Below are 19259 nucleotides of genomic sequence, written 5' to 3' on the forward strand. Positions count from 1 at the left end.
TACACAGTACTAAATCAGACCCAACTATTATACCATCTTGGTAAATATCAGCTTAGGTTTACCAGTATAATGAAAAGGTATTATACTGATGGTCTTGATGAGGGTTTCACTTCTGTTTTCAAGTGGCATATCCCATTTAATCCTATTCCATCATTTTAACAAGCAACAATATGGCAACTATAATAAAAGATAGTTAAAAGCAATAAATGGAAATAACTGCATTGAGAAAGTGAAAAAGCATTCTAGAGATTATGAGAGTACAGCAAACATGAGTACTGACTGTCCTTAAAGTGCTGCACAGAGTTGTTTGGGATTTCACTCTGTTTTTTATGACTTGTCCATGATATCTTTGAATGGTGGTAAAATTACTTGTCTATGTTTTACTTTTTTCTCCAGTTCTCTTGAATTCCCTCTCTGTAACAATGATTAGTATTTTTATGGAAACCCTGACCCACAAAAGACATTCTGCAAAATATTAAGTGTGTTAACTTTATTGCATCTCCGACACACCTTGCTAACTGGGACTAAGTTTTATTTTTACATGAAGATGTTTCAGGCAAAGTAGTGCATGGTGATAGGGAAAACTTCCAGCTCTTCCAAAAGCCAACCTTCTTCCTTAAATCTTCCTTGATCTCACAGATTTCCCCCTTTCCTTAGCTATATAAACTCACTGCTGTGCTGCCCCCATCTCTCTTTTGGCTTTTTCTGCCTCCTTTAGGGCATTGATGACCGGCAACCATGGGGAAGGCAGTTCTGGAAGAGTCTTCTTGGCCTGTGTGATTGCTGTGTATAGGGTGCCATGTGGTCCTGCTTCTTGCTGGGAATAATACATTTCCAGGTCTGTAGGAGAGCAATGCTTGTGCTGTAAAAGAAAAGGCTCAGTCACAAAATAATAGATTCAACACAATAAGAATATGCAATTGACAATAGGTAAGCTTCCATTATGTTATAATGAGTGATCTTGTCCCTAGTGCTGGGAAAGTGGCGTGTACATGTTTTTCTCGTTCAAAATATTTCATTATTTTTTTATGAACATACAACAGATGCAACAAGGGTAGGTAAAACAGAGTCCAAACATTAAATTATGCATAACAAAGGCCCGTGTACGTGTTTTTAAACATTGTCTTTTATGAGTAAAAATTGTTGCTGCACTATGCTTGCTTTTTCTGTCTCATACAGTATGTTCATTGTGTATACAGAAACTATTACCTGTGGAGGAAGGAGGCCAACCTAGACAGATATACACTGATCAGCCATAACTTTAGGACCATCCACCTAATATAGATTAGGTCCCCCTTTTCCTGCCAAAACAGCCCTGATCCGCTGGGGGGTGGATTCCACTAGACCTCTGAATGTATGCTGTGGTATTTGGCACCATGCCATCAGTAGCAAATTCTTTAAGTCCTGTAAGTTGCAATGTGGGGCCTCTATGTATTAGACATGTTTTTCCAGAACATTGCACAGATGCTTTATTATTTGAGATCTGGAGAATTGAAGGCCAAGTCAACACCTCCAGCTTAAAGTGGTTCTATGCATTAGGTAAAAAAAAAAAAAGCCTTCTGTGTGCAGCAGCCCCCCTTAGCTCTCCTAATACTTAAAACATATCTCCCGTGCTCAAGTGGTGTATTATTGGGGAATAGAATATATATATATATATATACAGTGGGTACGGAAAGTATTCAGACCCCCTTAAATTTTTCACTCTTTGTTATATTGCAGCCATTTGCTAAAATCATTTAAGTTCATTCTTCTTCCTCATGATTGTACACATAGCACCCCATACTGACAGAAAAACACAGAATTGTTGACATTGTTGCAGATTTATTAAAAAAGAAAAACTGAAATATCACATGGTCCTAAGTATTCAGACCCTTTGCTGTGACACTCATATATTTAACTCAGGTGCTTTCCATTTCTTCTGATCATCCTTGAGATGGTTCTACACCTTCATTTGAGTCCAGCTGTGTTTGATTATACTGATTGGACTTGATTAGGAAAGCCACACACCTGTCTATATAAGACCTTCCAGATCACAATGCATGTCAGAGCAAATGAGAATCATGAGGTCAAAGGAACTGCCTGAAGAGCTCAGAGACAGAATTATGGCAAGGCACAGATCTGGCCAAGGTTACAAAAAGATTTCTGCTGCAATTAAGGTTCCTAAGAGCACAGTGGCCTCCATAATCCTCAAATGGAAGACGTTTGGGACGACCAGAACCCTTCCTAGAGCTGGCCGTTCGGCCAAACTGAGCTATCGGGGGAGAAGAGCCTTGGTGAGAGAGGTAAAGAAGAACCCAAAGATCACTGTGGCTGAGCTCCAGAGATGCAGTCAGGAGATGGGAGAAAGTTGTAGAAAGTCAACCATCACTGCAGCCCTCCACCAGTCGGGGCTTTATGGCAGAGTGGCCCGACGGAAGCCTTTCCTCAGTGTAAGACACATGAAAGCCTGCATGGAGTTTGCTAAAAAACACCCGAAGGACTCCAAGATGGTGAGAAATAAGATTCTCTGGTCTGATGAGACCAAAATAGAACTTTTTGGCCTTAATTCTAAGCGGTATGTGTGGAGGAAACCAGGCACTGTTCATCACCTGTCCAATACAGTCCCAACAGTGAAGCATGGTGGTGGCAGCATCATGCTGTGGGGGTGTTTTTCAGCTGCAGGGACAGGATGACTGGTTGCAATCGAGGGAAAGATAAATGCGCCCAATACAGGGATATCCTGGACAAAAACCTTCTCCAGAGTGCTCTGGACCTCAGACTGGGCCGAAGGTTTACCTTCCAACAAGACAATGACCCTAAGCACACAGCTAAAATAACGAAGGAGTGGCTTCACAACAACTCCGTGACTGTTCTTGAATGGCCCAGCCAGAGCCCTGACTTAAACCCAATTGAGCATCTCTGGAGAGACCTAAAAATGGCTGTCCACCAACGTTTACCATCCAACCTGACAGAACTGGAGAGGATCTGCAAGGAGGAATGGCAGAGGATCCCCAAATCCAGGTGTGAAAGACTTGTTGCATCTTTCCCAAAAAGACTCCTGGCTGTATTAGATCAAAAGGGGGCTTCTACTAAATACTGAGCAAAGGGTCTGAATACTTAGGACCATGTGATATTTCAGTTTTTCTTTTTTAATAAATCTGCAACAATGTCAACAATTCTGTGTTTTTCTGTCAGTATGGGGTGCTATGTGTACATTCATGAGGAAGAAGAATGAACTTAAATGATTTTAGCAAATGGCTGCAATATAACAAAGAGTGAAAAATTTAAGGGGGGTCTGAATACTTTCCGTACCCACTGTATATATATATATTTATAGGTGTTCCATGGTCTTTTGTTGGTATCACTTGTGGTCCTACTAAAAGACAACAATAAAAGAAGGAAGAAGATGTGCAAAACTGATAGAGACATACCCCAAGCGACTTACAGCTGTAATTGCAGCAAAAGGTGGCGCTACAAAGTATTAACTTAAGGGGGCTGAATAATTTTGCCCGCCCAATTTTTCAGTTTTTTATTTGTTAACAAAGTTTGAAATATCCAATAAATTTCATTCCACTTCATGATTGTGTCCCACTTTTTGTTGATTCTTCACAAAAAAATACAGTTTTATATCTTTATGTTTGAAGCCTGAAATGTGTCAAAAGGTCGCAAAGTTCAAGGGGGCCGAATACTTTCGCAAGGCACTGTAATATATAGCCCACCATAGATGGATTGAAATTCAGATGGTTCAGCTGGGACCGGGCAGGCTGGTTGTACAGAAATCTGATAATTGTGTTCTGATGACAGGGAGCTTTTGCTGATGTCAGAATACAATAGCTCCGCGAAAGGAATTTCTGCTTCAACATCGAGTGTGTTGATGGGGGGGATCAAATTATTACTTTTTAATTCAACCCGCAGGTTGAACACCAAAAAAAAAAAATACATCATCTATGGCCTGTCTAAGAGGTACAAAACAATCATCTATGGCCTGCCTAAGAGGTACTGTGAGACTTTACAGTTTATGGTGTTCAAGATTCAAATGGTTCAAGGTTTTTGCTGCTTCTATACCTGTGCTGCTGCTGTAGTTAAATTTAGCTTAAAGTGGAGATCAACCCAAAAGTGGAACTTGTGCGCTCATTCGCTTCCTCCCCCCCTCCGGTGCCACATTTGGCATCTTTCAGGGGGGAAGGGGGAATGGGTACATGTTTTTGACAGGTACCATTCCCCACTTCCGAGAGAAGGTGCCGCGGTGCCGTCCCTTGGAAGTTTGGCCCCCTCCTCCTTCCCCCGCCATCGAGTCAATCTGAATGCACAGCGCACTTTGTGCATGCACAGTAGAGATCCGCCCGTGAAGCCGCAAGGCTTCACTGCTGGGTTCCCTGACCGGCAATGGCGGCGGCAGCACCCGACAGCCAATGGAAACATTGGCTGCGGTGCCAACATCGCTGGACTCCAGGACAGGTAAGTGTCCTAATATTAAAAGTCAGCAGCTACAGTATGTGTAGCTGCTGACTTTTAATTTTTTTTTTTGAGGGGGGGGGGGGCGGAACTCCACTTTAAGTGCTATGGTGATTTGAACTAACTGCCATAATAGTCTGGTATTCAAGTCAGTTAGCTTGTTTCATTCAAAGGTCTTATTTACCTACTTACTGTTCTTGTGCATTTTCTTATTTTTGCCTTGCAATAATATACTTACTTTATTCACAGTCTGGTGTCTAATTTCATATGCTGATATAGTTATGGCATAGCTCCCAACTGTCCCTGATTTCGAGGGACTGTCCCTGATTTGGAACAAAGTCCCTCATTTTGGTCTGATCTATATAATTGTATAGAAAAATGCACTTTAATCTAAATTCTTTTTTTGTTGCATTTGTAAATGTATAAAGGATTAGTAGTGTATAATAAAAGCACTTTTAACTAATCTTTTTTCATGTATAATTCTCCTTTAAGGGGGCATGGCAGTGGGTGTGTCCTATGACTATATACTATTGCTAGTTAGTGTCCCTCGTTCCCATCTGAAAAAGTTGGGAGGCATGGTTATGGCAGTATACTCATACCTAGACTAACATAGGTCCTTGCAGAACACTAAGATATATCTAGGTGTGTCAGAGGGGACAAAGCTGCTTACTGAGTCCTGGCAGAGAACAGAGTACCCAATATACCAAGCGGCTCCTGTGGGGGTAGCATTACAGCAGTATCAGCTCTCCATTTTTAATTGTCCCCCCAGAGAAACCTGTGGCTTAAAGTGGCCCTGGTTCTGTTTGCTTACCAAGAAACATGGAGCACATTTTTTTTTAAAGTAGGAGCAGCAGAAAGGAAACAAAAAAATTATCAAAAAGGTTAAAGCGGAGTCATTGGTTATAACTGAAGAAATGAAGAACACACAATAAAAATAAGTTACAGGTAGAAAATGTACAGTATACATGTAAACCTGGTCAACACATAACAGACTTTACTGGAAAAGGGATGTTGTTACCAGTAGGATTTTGCATCAGGACTGTCATTTTAAACATGCATCGTTGTTTGTTTGCCCTTAACGAGTCCCGGACCGCCCGCCGCAGTTTTACTGCGGCAGGCAGACCCTCCTGCATGAACCGACTACATCGGTGGCACGCGTGGTGCCGGCGGCGCGTTCCTGCCCCCACTAGGCAGCGGGGATGCCGATGCACGGGGCTGGCGGCACCGATTGCCGCCAGCCACACAGCCACACACAATCGCTCCCCGCTGAGAGAGAAGGATGGGCAGCTGTTGTAAACACAGCTGACCGTTCTTCTCTCTGAAATGATCACAGTGTGCCTGTGATCCTTCTATATAGGATCACAGGTCTCTATGGTCATTTCACAGGCCCCTCCCCCCACAGTTAGTAAACACTCCCCTAGGCTTAAATTTAACCCATTGATCACCCACTAGGTTAACCCCTTCCCTGCCAGTGTCATTATTACAGTAACAGTGCATATTTTTAGCACTGATTACTGTAGTAATGTCACTGGTACCCCCAAAAGTGTCAAAAATGTTAGTTAGGGATCCGATCAGTCCGCCGCAGTCCCGCTAAAAATCGCAGATCTCCGCCACTAGTAAAAAAAATAAATAAATAAACAAAAATGACATAAATCTTTCCCCTAGCTTGTAGACGCAATAACTTTTGCGCAAATTGCTTATTGCGATTTTTTTGTTTTTTAGCCAAAAATATGTAACAGAATACAACTTTTTTTTCTATGGCCTAAAAGGATGAAAAATTTTTAACCAATTGAAACAATTTTTTGGGGGGGAATGTGAAAAATATTGTTTTTTTTTCTGATTTGGCGTTCTTTTTTTGTTTATAGCGCAAAAAATAAAAAAATCAAATACCACCAAAAGAAAGGTCTATTTGTGGGGAAAAAAAAGGACATCAATTTTATTTCAGTACAGTGTGGCACGCCCTCGCAGGTTTCTATTAAATTTACGCAGTGCCGAATCACAAAATATGGCCTGGTCATTAAGGGGGCAAATCCTTCCGGTCCAGAAGTGGTTAAAGGAGTTGTAAAGGCAGAAGGTTTTTTATCTTAATCATTCCATGCATTAAGATAAAAAGCCTTCTGTGTGCAGCAGCCCCCCTCATGCACCCAAACACTTACCTGAGGTCCCTCTCTGTCCAACGATGTCCACAAGTGTCTCAACCGACCGAGATTCTCCGTCCTAGATGGCTGAGACACAGCAGCAGCTCCATTGGCTTCCACTGCTTTTAATGAAAGTCATCTAGCCAATCAGGGCAGAAAGGGGGCGGGGTTCCGTGTCTAAATAAACACAGGGAGCTGGGACTCAGCTTGGTGCCCCTATAACAAGCTGCCTGCTGTGGGGGCACTGAACTGGAGGGAGGGGCCAGGATTACAGAAGAGGGACCCAAGAAGAGGGGGATCTGGGCTGCTCTGTGCAAATCCACTGCAACAGAGAAGGTGAGTAGAACATGTTTATTATTTTTATAGGAAAAAAAAAAACAGGACTTTACAATCACTTTATATGTTGAAATGGTCACAGTACCTTGAAAATGAAACCTTCAGGACAAGTGAGCTGTTCATACCACAGAGCCTTGTACATCACCAGCATCAGAAGACAAGCCAGAAAAACCATGGTGATCAGAATCAGACCAGTCAGCTTGAGAAGTCAAAAAAAAAAAAAAATGAAACATCTTTTAGGAATCTTTAAGAATGAATAATAGAAAATATTTGGATTAAATGTTCATCATTTCTTTCTGCACATAATGGAAGGTCCACAGAGATATTTTTTTAATTACAATCACAGCACACATTACCTTAAGACCGCATTCACATTGATCCGACTTGGACCGTGACTTGTCAGCCTGACAAGTCGCGGTCCGTCACGCTCCCATTGTGTAGTACAGGAGCCGTTCTAATAGGAGCGACATAAGTCGCTCCGACTTAGAAAAAGGGTCCTGTACTACTTTGGGGCGACCTGGAGGCGACTTGCATAGACATTCATTTTATGAGGTCCGTGCAAGTCGCGCCGAAGTCGCGCTGCAGGCGACTTCACAGGTCGCCCCCTAAGTCGGAGCGACCTAGTGTAAACCGGCACTAAAAGAAGAGCAACATTTCAAACAAACATTTCTAAATGTTTAAATTAAAAATATAGTCAGTTGGGGTCAGCCGAACTGAGAAGCAGGACTGGGAATCAATCAAGAAGAAATGAGGTTGAATTTATTCTTTTTTGAGAAGAGAAGAGAAGACTAAGAGCGGTATAATCAACATGTATAAATACATAAGTGGTGCATATGCACTTGGTGTAGAGGTATTCACTTAAGGGTTATCAAGAGGACAAGGGAGCACTCTTTACGTCTGGCGGAAAATATTTTTTAACTCCAAATACAGAAAGGCTTCTTCACAGTAAGAGCTGTGAAAATGTGGAATAGACTCCCTCAAGAGCTGGTTCTGGCAAGCTCAGTAGATTGTTTTAAAAATAAGGCCTGAATTCTTTCCTAAATGCACATAATATAACTGGATACTAATATTTATAGGTAAAGTTGATCCAGAGAATATCCGCTTGCCTTTTGGGAGATTACGAAGGAATGTATTTTCCCAGCTGGATCAAATCGGATCATGCTTTATTGGGATTTTTTTTTGCCTTCCTCTGGATCAACTGTGGGTAAAGGATAGTGTATATGGAGATTTTTGATTTGTGTGTGTATTTTTATTTTTTATTATTTGATTGAACTGGATGGACTTTTTTCAACCTGATGAACTACAGTATGTAACTATTAACTATGATCCTTTGCAAGCTCAAGGTTATATATATATTATAATAATCAAAAACAGATAATCTATGCTAAGTATATAATTAAAAATGCATATGCATAAACTGTCTTCAGTGAACTTGGAGTATAGACACATACTCCACCAAGCCATCCATTGGTCAGTAAGTTTCACCATCAAATGGAAAGTATTTGTGGGGGTTTGCTATAGGCCACCCAACCAAAGGGAGGAGGTAGAGTTGGAATTTATGGCACTGTTGGGTAAAGTGGCAAAGCTGGGGCCAGTCATCATATTAGGGGACTTAAACTATCCTGACATTAACTGGGAAGAGGGGATTGCACACTCACAAAAGGCCCGTCTCTTCATGGAAACCTTACAGGACAACTACATGTCTCAGATGGTAAATTCTCCTACTAGAATGAATGCAGTGTTGGATCTATTAATTACTTATGACCCAGATCTAATCTCAGATGTAGGAGTCCGGAACAACTTGGGTTCTAGCGATCACAGGTCGATCACATTCAGCGTAAATCACTAGGTAGCAAGGCAGGAGGACAACATAAGAACCCTAAACTTCAGAAGGGAAAACTTTCCCAAACTGTGCTCAATGATGGAGGAAATAAACTGGGAAAAAACCCTAGGATCACTGAACACGGAGGAAAAATGGGATTGTTTTAGCAATATATTAAACAAATACATCTCGCAATGCATTCCTATGGGAAATAAATTTAAAAGAGCCAAAGCCAAACCTGGCTGGCTTAGCCGTAATGTAAATAAACTTATTAGAGAAAAAATTATGGCCTTCAAGAAATATAAATCAGAGGGGACGTTATCGACTTTCAAACAATATAAGGAATTAAAAATGTAAATACGAAATCAAAATGGCAAAAATTAACTTTGAGAGACAAATAACGGAGGATAATAAAAAGAACCCTAAGAAATTCTTTAAATATATCAACAGCAAAAAAACGAGGTCAGAGCATGTTGCACGCATAATTAACGATGATGGGAGGATGGTTACAGAGGACAAGGAAAAGGCAACTGTGCTTAATGCTTTCTTCTCCTCAGTCTTTACACAGGAAACGGAGGGGTACACTGACCACGACTGTATGGTTAACAGTAATTCACAAGACTTGCCGCTATGGCTAACAGAGGGGGAAATCAGGGAAAGGCTGGATAAAATTAACACAAATAAATCACCAGGCCCGGATGGCGTACATCCGAGAGTACTCAATGAACTCAGTAAGGTTATATCTAGACCACTGTTCCTGATCTTTGCTGACAGTATTATGACAGGAACTGTACCAGGTGACTGGAGAAAAGCGAACGTGATACTAATATTCAAAAAAGGGCAGAGGCATATCCCAGGGAATTATAGGCCAGTCAGCCTGACATCAATAGTATGTAAACTTCTGGAGGGGATGATAAGGGACTATATCCAGGAGTTTGCTAAAATCAATAATATCATCAGCAGTAATCCGCACAGGTTTACAAAGGAGCGTTCCTGTCAGACCAATCTGTTAACATTCTATGAGGAGGTTAGCTGTGAGCTAGACAGTGGGAGACCAGTGGATGTGGTGTACCTGGATTTTGCTAAGGCGTTTGATACAGTTCCCCACAAACGGCTGATTTATAAATTAAGGTCCGCAGGCATCAACCACAAGGTTTGCTCTTGGATGTGGAACTGGTTAAAGGGGCGTGTGTCCAAAGGGTGGTAGTAAATAATGCATACTCGGACTGGTCTGAGGTGGTAAGTGGGGTCCCCCAAGGCTCAGTTCTGGGTCCAATTTTGTTCAATGTATTCATTAACAGCATTGAGGACGGGGTCAGTAGCTCGATCTTAGTGTTTGCAGATGACACAAAATTGAGCAGGGCAATAACTTCACATCGGGAGGCAGAAATCTTGCAGAATGACCTGAACAAAATAACAGAGTGGGCAACTTCATTGCAAATGAGGTATAATGTGGATAAGTGCAAGGTATTGCACTTAGGGACTAATAACGCATTGGCAAAATACACGCTAGGGGGGGAACCTCTGGGGGTATCAAAAATGGAGAAAGATCTGGGAGTCTTAGTAGCAGATAGACTTAGCAATAGTATGCAATGTCAAGCTGCGGCTGCCAAAGCCAGCAGAATCTTAGCATGCATAAGGAAGGGGATGTATTCCAGAGACAAAACTATAATCCTTCCACTTTATAAATCACTGGTCCGACCACATCTGGAGTATTCTGTCCAGTTCTGGTCACCAGTCCTCAGAAGGGATGTGTTGGAGCTGGAGAGAGAGACAAGAGAAGGGAAACAAAACTTATTAGGGGATTAGAGGACCTTAATTACGAAGAACGTTTAGAAGTGCTCAATTTATTCTCCCTGGAGAAGAGACGCCTGAGAGGGGACATGATAGCAATTTACAAATACCTCAACGGTGATCAGAGCATAGAAAATAAACTATTCAATCGCAAGGAATGCATGAGGACACGAGGCCATACAATGCGAGGAGAAGCGTTTTAACCTCAGGCTACGTAGGGGGTTCTTTACAGTAAGGGCTAAAAGACTGTGGAATTCTCTACCACAAATGGTAGTAACTGCGGGGAGCATGGCTACTCTTAAAAGACTCTTGGACATACATCTCAAGGATAAAAACATTCAGGGGTATGGGAAATGATCACACCTACACAGGTTGAACTGGATGGACTATTGTCTTTATTCAACCTCAACTACTATGTAACTATGTAACTAAATGAAAGGACTCATAGGGATGCTCGAGAGGTAGTTAGGTGGTGAGGGCATGTTTAAAGTGGAACTGAAGCCTTGTTTATAACAGACTGTGAGCAGACAGGCTATTATCACAGTAGAGACATGTATTGTCTTTTCTGCAAAAAATATGCACCTATGTGCCTGCTTGCAGCATTTTCCGGCATGTAAACTGAGCTGTGCATGCACAGCTCAGCTTACAGCACCAAACTCATCCCTATGTCTCCCAGGAATTCATTTAGTTCTGCTTTAAAATTTAAAAAAATTGTTTTTTGTTTTACCGTAAAATCCTTTTCTCTGATGTTCATCGATGGGCACAGCTCCAGAATCTTCTTGACCATTGGGTTATGCTGCCCCCTACAGGAGTAGGACACTAGGCAGGAAAAAACTTTGCCACACCTATGGGGCAGTCCCAGGGAATATACTCCCACTTCTTGCTATAGGCATTTAGTTTTGTTTCAGTGTCAGAAGAACAAATAACTCAAACTCAACAGAGGGGTGGGTGCTGTGTCCATCAACAAACATCAGAGAAAAGGATTTTACGGTAAGATAAAAATCCCATTTTCTCTTTTGTTCATTGACGGACACAGCTCCGGAATCTTCTTGACAATTGGGATGTCCAAAAGCAGTGTCAAACATGAGGGGTGGGAAAAAACAGAGCAGAAAAAAATTCCCAAAGGTCAAACCTAGGCAACCAGGTAACACGTAGCTGAACCAAGAACAAATGGAGCTCACCTGAAAACAATACACCCTCAAAGAGGATCAAGTTCTCTCAAACAGCGGCCTGCAAAACCTTGCGGCCAAAAGCAGCATCCGCAGATGCCAACACATCTACTTTGTAAAATTTTGTGAAAGGGTGCACAGACGACCAGGGGGCCACTTTGCAAACCTGCATCACTAACACTTGATGGCGGAAGGCCCAGGAGGCACTAAGCGCCCGCGTAGAATGCACCTTACCAGGGAAAGGAGGAACATAGACCCTTGATCGAATAGGCCTGCACCACCGTCTGTCTGATCCATCTGGAAATTGTCATGGCAGACACAGCCAACCCCTTGCGTGGTCCATCCATAAGGACAAAAAGCGACTCGGTTGCCACCAGGTACACCCTAATCGCCCGAACCACATCCAGAGAATGCAAGGCAATCTCCTTAGGATGCTTAGGCTTAGGACACAGGGAAGGCAACACAATGTCTTTATTCAGATGGAAACCAAAGACAACCTTAGGAATGACTACCAAGGACAAAGCACCACTTTATCTTTATGAACCACCAGATAAGGTGAACGACAAGACAAAGCTGCCAGCTCGGACATCCTGCATGCGGAAGTAATTGCCACCAAGAAGGCTACCTTCTGGGATAATGTAAGCAGAAGAATTTTGCGAATATTCTCAAAAGGCAGTTTCTGAAGAACCGACAATACCAAATCGAGGTCCCACGGAGGCAACGGAGACCGCACAGGTGGAGCCAAGTGGCGAACCCCTTAAACAAAGGTGGGAGTCAGACAACCCCCTATCCTTCAGCACCTGGCTTTCAACAGCCAAGCCATTAAAGCCACAGACTGTAAACCAGGATGGAAGATCGGCCCTTGTGCCAACAGGTCTTCTCGTACAAAGACTGGCGAGGCCAGTCTGGGGCCACAAGGATGACCGGAATTCCTTCTGCCTCTATCCTCTAAAAAAGGAGGTCCACGGGTCTGGAAAGTATCGGAGACGTCCCCCCACCACAGATACGTGTGAGGGTGCCCCTTTAGGCAGAGGAGGATTTGTCTGCGGGCCTGGAGAGACCCGCTCTCGGCTTACCAGACCAGGGCCCTTTTGGAATCTCCTGAGTGGGTTTGAATGGATTTCGATCCCATGTCCTGAGATCCTGAGAACAAAAAGGCCGCTTATGAGCCTAGAAGAAAGGGCCACGTTTGCGACGAGACTCTTTGCTCCTAGTAGCCTGTGGGAGAATTGTACTCTTCCCCCCGTAGGACCCTTGATCCATGGAAGATCCGAACAGGCGATCCCTTAGGATCAGGGAAGATCAGACAGGACATTCTTGGAAGCTTGGTCCACGGACCAAACTTTTAGCCATATCATGCACTGAAGGACCACCGCTGTCACGGATACCCTGGAGACAAAGGGGGCCGCATCCAGAGAGGCATCACAAATAAACTGTAACCCCTGGACCAGCTGGTACCCCAGCTCTGCAAAGTTAGGTGGGATCTGTTCCCCTTCCAGATCCTGGCGCAAAAGCTTTGCCCACTCCGTTAAGGTCTGGGATACCAAAGTTATGGTAAACGCCGGTGTAAGGATCGAACCCACCATGGTGAACATGTGTCAGACTAAGGTCTCGGCTCTCCTGTCAAAAGGGTCTTTAAAAGCTGGAGAGTCCGCCACCGGGAGAAAAGTGGCTTTGTTCAACCTGGAAACCTGAAAATTCACCACAGGATGGACTGTCAACTTTTTTTAACAGGGACTCATCAAAGGGATACCTCCTAGCGAAACGCTTAGGCACCCCAACAGTGTATTTAGGGGAACCCCACTGACTCACGATAATTTTGTCAAAATAGGAGGGAAAAGGAAAGACCTTTGAGGATCTGCGAAATGTACCTTCGGCGGAGACGCAGCAGCAGCTGCGTCCTCTAGTTTTAAAGTTTCCCCCACTGGCATAATCAGTGCATCCCCTAGCACCTTTTCATATGTGGCTGTAGTGGAAGAGGAATCATCCTTGCTATCTGAGCACTCAGGGTGCGTTGACACAGACCCAGTAGGGTGACTCGCATCCGCGGCAGCCAATTCAATCTCAGAATCTGAGGAAACAGAGGATGCAGGTGAAGGCAGGGGCGGCTTTTTACCCGTCCTGTTATGCAGGACCATATCTACTTTGGACACTAGTAACTCCAGAACCGCCGTCATTGCAGACAAAGCAGACTGGGACCCAGAGGGCTCCACAGACTCTGAAAGAGGATCAGGTGGTGAAATATGCTCCAGGGGCTCCCTGGGTTAACCCGGGGAACCACACCAGCAAAAGAAGAAAACACTGCTAAGTGACCCCCCACCTCCCCGCTAGCGGCACCACAGGTCCCAGCACACCCAGCCGCTTCTATAGCAGGGAGAGCCGTTTTGCACCCACAGGGACTCACCACCACCGGTCAGGTAAAGAACAGAGCACCAATGCTGCACGCCGCACGGCAATTCAGAGAGAAAGAGGAAAGGGAGTTAACACTAGAGGCCCAACGCCAAAATCACCACCCATAAGGCTCTAAAAAATGGCCGCCGCTCTATTCAATGGGAAACTGCTAGAAAATGGGTGCCGGACTACACAAACATGGCCGCCGATATATACAACAGCCATCCACAACAAAATAGCAGCTCTACGTGGCTCCCGGGACCCCCAGAGGACCCCCAGGAATGCATGAACAGTAAGGAGGAGCCCCCAGCAAGACAATCCCCCCCAAAAAACGCATTTTTGGCACCCCCAAACTGGGTTTTCAGGTATGGTCATCCCGGGGGGGGGGGGTAAGAGTGAGAGCTAGTGTGGGTGAATGGAGGGGTGGTCCACAAGGGACCCCGAGATTTTGGGGGGAGACGCTATGTGGGAAGGAGGAGGAGCCGGGGTCTGACCTTCCCAGGGAGGGGCCCACATCCACCCCAAAAAGGACACCCGGGGGAGGGGGGACACTACTTACCACACCATGAAACCGGGTGGGCATCACTCCAGGCAGATCACCGCATCGGAATGGGGGTGCTGCGGGCCAGAGGCATGCTGCAACTAAGGCCGTGACCAGGTCATATGCATCCCCGCAAGATATTTAACTCGCCAGCCCATGTCCAGTGGGGCTATGTCGCAGAGAGCTGAGGCCTGCGCGTGCTCGCTGTCTGGATTGGGAGACCATAAGGATCTAGGATATCCAGTCTGACACCCAGTCTAGCAGTTGATTGCAGTTCTCACAGGAACAGAAAATAATAAATGAGGAAAAAAATTCCATTAAAAAAAGGGAAAAAATGCTAGGAACAGAGATTCCAGCAAGGAACTAGGTCCTAACGCCTGACTAGAAAAAAACGGAATGCCTACAGCAGGGAGTGGGAGTATACACCCTGGGACTGACCCATAGGTGTGGTAAAAATGTTTTCCTGCTTAGTGTCCTACCCCTGTAGGGGGCAGCATAACCCAATAGTCAAGAAGATTCTGGATTCCATCAATAAACAAAAGAGAAATGTATATTTACAGATACATTAAATGCTTATACATCTGAATCTTCTGATCATTTTGCTTGTGTAAGTATTTTGTCATCATATGCATATTTTAAATTGCCCTTGCTTGTGAAAAGATAACTAGACCTTGGCCTTAAAAAATGCTAAATTCTCATTTATTAAATATTCATCAACAAGAGGAATACATCTTTACAATATTAACAACTAAAAATGCTATTCACTGCCATACCTTGACCTTTTCAGAGACCTCATCATACAGGTTTATGTTTAGTCGTTTAATCCCTGGCACATGAATCTTCCTCTTTTTTTTCTGCTGCAGCTGATATTCTGTCCGAGTCTTTACAATCAACTAGTAAAAAAAAAAAAAAAACGAAATGTAAAACAGAGATTCCATATAAGTTGGTATTTTTACTGTGTAGAGGACAAAACATATTTTCAAGCGGACATACATAAGACATTTCTTGGTGGCCTAGAATGAGCCTGATACTTTTGAAAATATTGCTTATTAACTATTACAAAAAACTACTACAAAAAAACTCCCACTTACCATCTTTTTAATGGGGTTATCCGCTTATCCATTGGTCCTAGACATGGGAGGCTGCCATTTGGTTGTTGTGTGAATAAGTATGCCAACCAAAAATAGTACATGTGTGAGTATATACTAATTTTATATTTATGTGATTTGCATTTTATTTTATTTTTTCATGTAGTTATATACCTAGTACTAAGAACTTCCTGACAAAGCCAAACTAGGTGAAACATGGAGAAGCAAGTACCTGAGGCGACTCAGCTCAAGAACATCGATTCTAAATTGAACTGTTTATATTGTACTTCATTGACCAAAAAAATTCAATTTTTATGTAAGGTTTTATCATGTGATATAATCAAAAAGATTGTAATTTTAACTGATATAAAACATTTCAGTTCATTGGTGGCACCATAAATGTTCTGCTTCTGTTATAAAAAATAATTACAAAAAAACACTTTATGAACTATTTAATTGTAATTTCCAAGAAGGACAATTAAAGAGGATTCAGTTACACTTGTCACCTGAAATACACCCATTTTATGGCCATTTTTTGTTTTCTTATGCTAAGAGGCTTATAACAAGATATCTGCATCAGCAACGCAAACTCAGTAATGAAAAAGCAACATGTTTCGAAGGCCTTTAACAAGCACTTAACAATTCTACAAAATTATCATTATTCCTTTGTTATTTATTGCCATTGTATAATGAGCATCACTAATACAGAGGATAACATCTTTATTTTTCAAGGGCTGTATACTGTATATTGTTTTCTTATATTTATGTACTTCAAAGATAGTGTAGGGGTCACTCAGATTTGCCACAGGTTCCTCTTCCAAACTAGTGCAGCCAGGCACACAGCAACAATGACTCTTTGACACTGGCTCAATGAACAGTCTAGGGCAGGGCTTCCCAAACTTTTTGGGGCCGAGACCCACTTCTGAATACAGTTATTTTTTGGGGACCCACTTGCTTGTAATTGAATATTGTAAACGCTACAGAATTTGTTGGCGCTATATAAATGCAAATAATAATAATGCATATTTTAAAGAGAGGGGATGTTAAATTAAAAATATAAATTTACTACTTTTCAATTTATTATTGAATGAACTTGCCAGATGTTCTAAGTGAGGGGTCAGAAACCTGTGGCATGTGTGGCATATAAGCGGAGTTGTAAGTAATCAGCACCCTCATAGACATTATAAGGCAGGCAGAGGACAGAAATAAACCACCTCAGGACAGTGATCAGCAGGCTATATGGCACTCACCCTCCTTCCTCTCCCAGCGGTCCACAGTGAAGGTGAAGCCCCTGTTTGCCCTCTCCAAGGCCCAGCACACCTCACTCAGAGTCTCCATGATGAGGAGCTCTATGCTGGTCTTGGTGTCCTGGCTCTTCTCCTTCAGATCCTCTACTGGGGTCACAGAAGCTGCCATGAACTCCTGACACCGCCGGGCCACCTGGTCCTCCTATGAGACCGAGGCTGCTGTCTCTGTCCACTATAGCTGAGAGAATCCCGCCGCCAGTCTAGCCACCACTGCTGCCGCCAGCAGGACCCAGGAGCTGGCTCTGCACCCCATGAACATATCCTACATAACAGTCCACATACTACTGATGCAAGTATCCTCCTAGTGGGAAATGCAGACCAGTCTCCGTAAACTGCGTGGGCCGGGTCTTGAAACCATCAAGATTTGACTGCTCTGGCTCTCTGTAATTTGCTCGCACAGCACAATTTAAGTGCGCCCGCTCTCAGTGATGTCCGGCTCAGCGCCACCCACTCAAATGCAGCTCGCGACCCACCAGTGGGTCCCGACCCACAGTTTGGGAACTCCTGGTCTAGGGGTATACTCCATTAATTCTTAACAGCAATGAGAGGACACTTCACGTTGGTGCAACTCCTTATTATGACAGTCCCCTTTAGTAATGGCCCGGAAACTGAACTGTACTGAGACACTGTCACACACAAGGGATAGCAGCAGAAACAGTCACATATGATCCTGCCTTTCTAACCCACTACATTCTGGAATCATCCAGAAGATAGGGGGAAACAATCAAACCTGCAACCAGCCCAAAATAGACCAAAGCAATCACAAGCTGCTCCATTGATTACAGTGAAGCCAAAAAGAACTAAATATACCTAGCTTTCCCAGCAACCTATCTGGGAGGGTGTTACACCAGTTCAGAATTAACCCCCAGGTACACATCAGATCACAGTTCTACCTTTGCTCTTGCTCTCTTTTCTCAGCCTCCAAATTTTGCTGGAGAATTGAGCAGGGGGAAAGTGACAACACTTTTCCTGTAAAATGAGTAGGCAAAGTTCTAACAACAACAGAAAAGAGGTTTCAAATAAGAGGTCTCCATATTAGGTTTGTCTTAAAGGGACTCTGTCACTTGAATAAGGAAAGCTGCTAAGCAGTATAAATTGTACCCAGAGGTGCCTTCATATACCTGTAACAGCTTTCATTGCCTTCTGTGATATTCCAATGCTGGACTGTTCTGAATGGGCAAAACTGGCAATTTCAGATGATAATAAAGCAGGTCTACTCTTTCCTGCTTATTCACATTCCTAGTGGCCCATTACTGTGATTGGCTGCCTTGTTGGCCAATAGGAATATGTGTGGAGCAGGCAATCTTCATAACTACCAGCAAGTGCCAGAGCTTTTCCTTTTTAGGAAGACAAGGATAGCTGCTGCAGATCTGGTGATTACTGCACTTCAAGTTTCAACGAACCAATGTGATCAGACAAACAATAGTCTTACCGTATTGAGAGCGCAGGCTTAAATATAAAATATGTAGAGCATTTTCCAATGTATTTTTACTGATATCGATTCATGGAATTTGAAAGGATTCAAAACAAACATATTCATATCGCTCATGTACAATTTTGATATTATAAAGAAAATTATTTAAAACAGAAGCATTGCAGGAATGTAATACCCATCAAGCACTCTGAACACATGTTAACTATCACAATAAAGTGATCTGAGCTTGTCAATGATGTAGATCATATCTAACCTTTTCAGGAAATGGTTGCTCCAATTGGTCAACATCGAGAGGTGTTATCAAGGGCACCTTGTCCTCATCCAAACCTTGTTCAGTGTCACCTTTATCTGACAGGTTAGCCCCTAGCTGCACCATGGTCTCAGGCACAGCTAAACCGTGAAGAAAATCTGAAAACAGTAACAAACAAAATGAAAAAAAAAAAAAATGGCAATAGTGAATGTTTGATGAAACATGGTGAAACAAGCAGCAGTTTCTTCAAAAAGATACATAAGATCAACAGGTGGCTTGGCAGTTTCTATTGAGAAGGGAGAAGAGCTTGATCCAGATCCTCGGTTTTATTACCTGCTGTTTTGCCTTTAAGACCTATCCAGGTCTATTGGTCTGGTAAGGGCATATCAGATTATTTTCCGGTGGTGGATTCACTCTACACTTCTCCTCACTATCAAGCTTTCTGGTGTGATGTTATAGTTTCACCTGGATTTATATTGATTTATGGACTATTTATATTAGTCTCCTATTGTACTCTGCACTTGCTAAGTGTCCGCATTCCCAGCTGGGCCTGC

The 19259-nt window shown here is 43.1% G+C and overlaps 1 protein-coding gene across 1 annotated transcript in view; it reads right to left on the reverse strand.

Moving 5' to 3' along the window:
- Window positions 1-357: 357 nt before the first annotated feature.
- Window positions 358-19259, reverse strand: part of CALY (calcyon neuron specific vesicular protein) — a 63783-nt gene continuing 44881 nt past the window's right edge. The window contains exons 2-5 of the mRNA XM_082269350.1: window positions 18709-18863; window positions 15399-15518; window positions 6994-7107; window positions 358-862 (exon numbers count right to left, since the gene is read on the reverse strand). Coding sequence (XP_082125476.1) covers window positions 668-862; window positions 6994-7107; window positions 15399-15518; window positions 18709-18831 — 552 coding nt within the window. The 5' untranslated portion in view covers window positions 18832-18863 and the 3' untranslated portion in view covers window positions 358-667. The remainder of the gene's footprint in view (window positions 863-6993; window positions 7108-15398; window positions 15519-18708; window positions 18864-19259) is intronic.

This window comes from Pelophylax lessonae (genome assembly GCF_965119305.1).
Source record: "Pelophylax lessonae genome assembly, chromosome: 9".
In the NCBI taxonomy this organism is placed as follows: domain Eukaryota; kingdom Metazoa; phylum Chordata; class Amphibia; order Anura; family Ranidae; genus Pelophylax; species Pelophylax lessonae.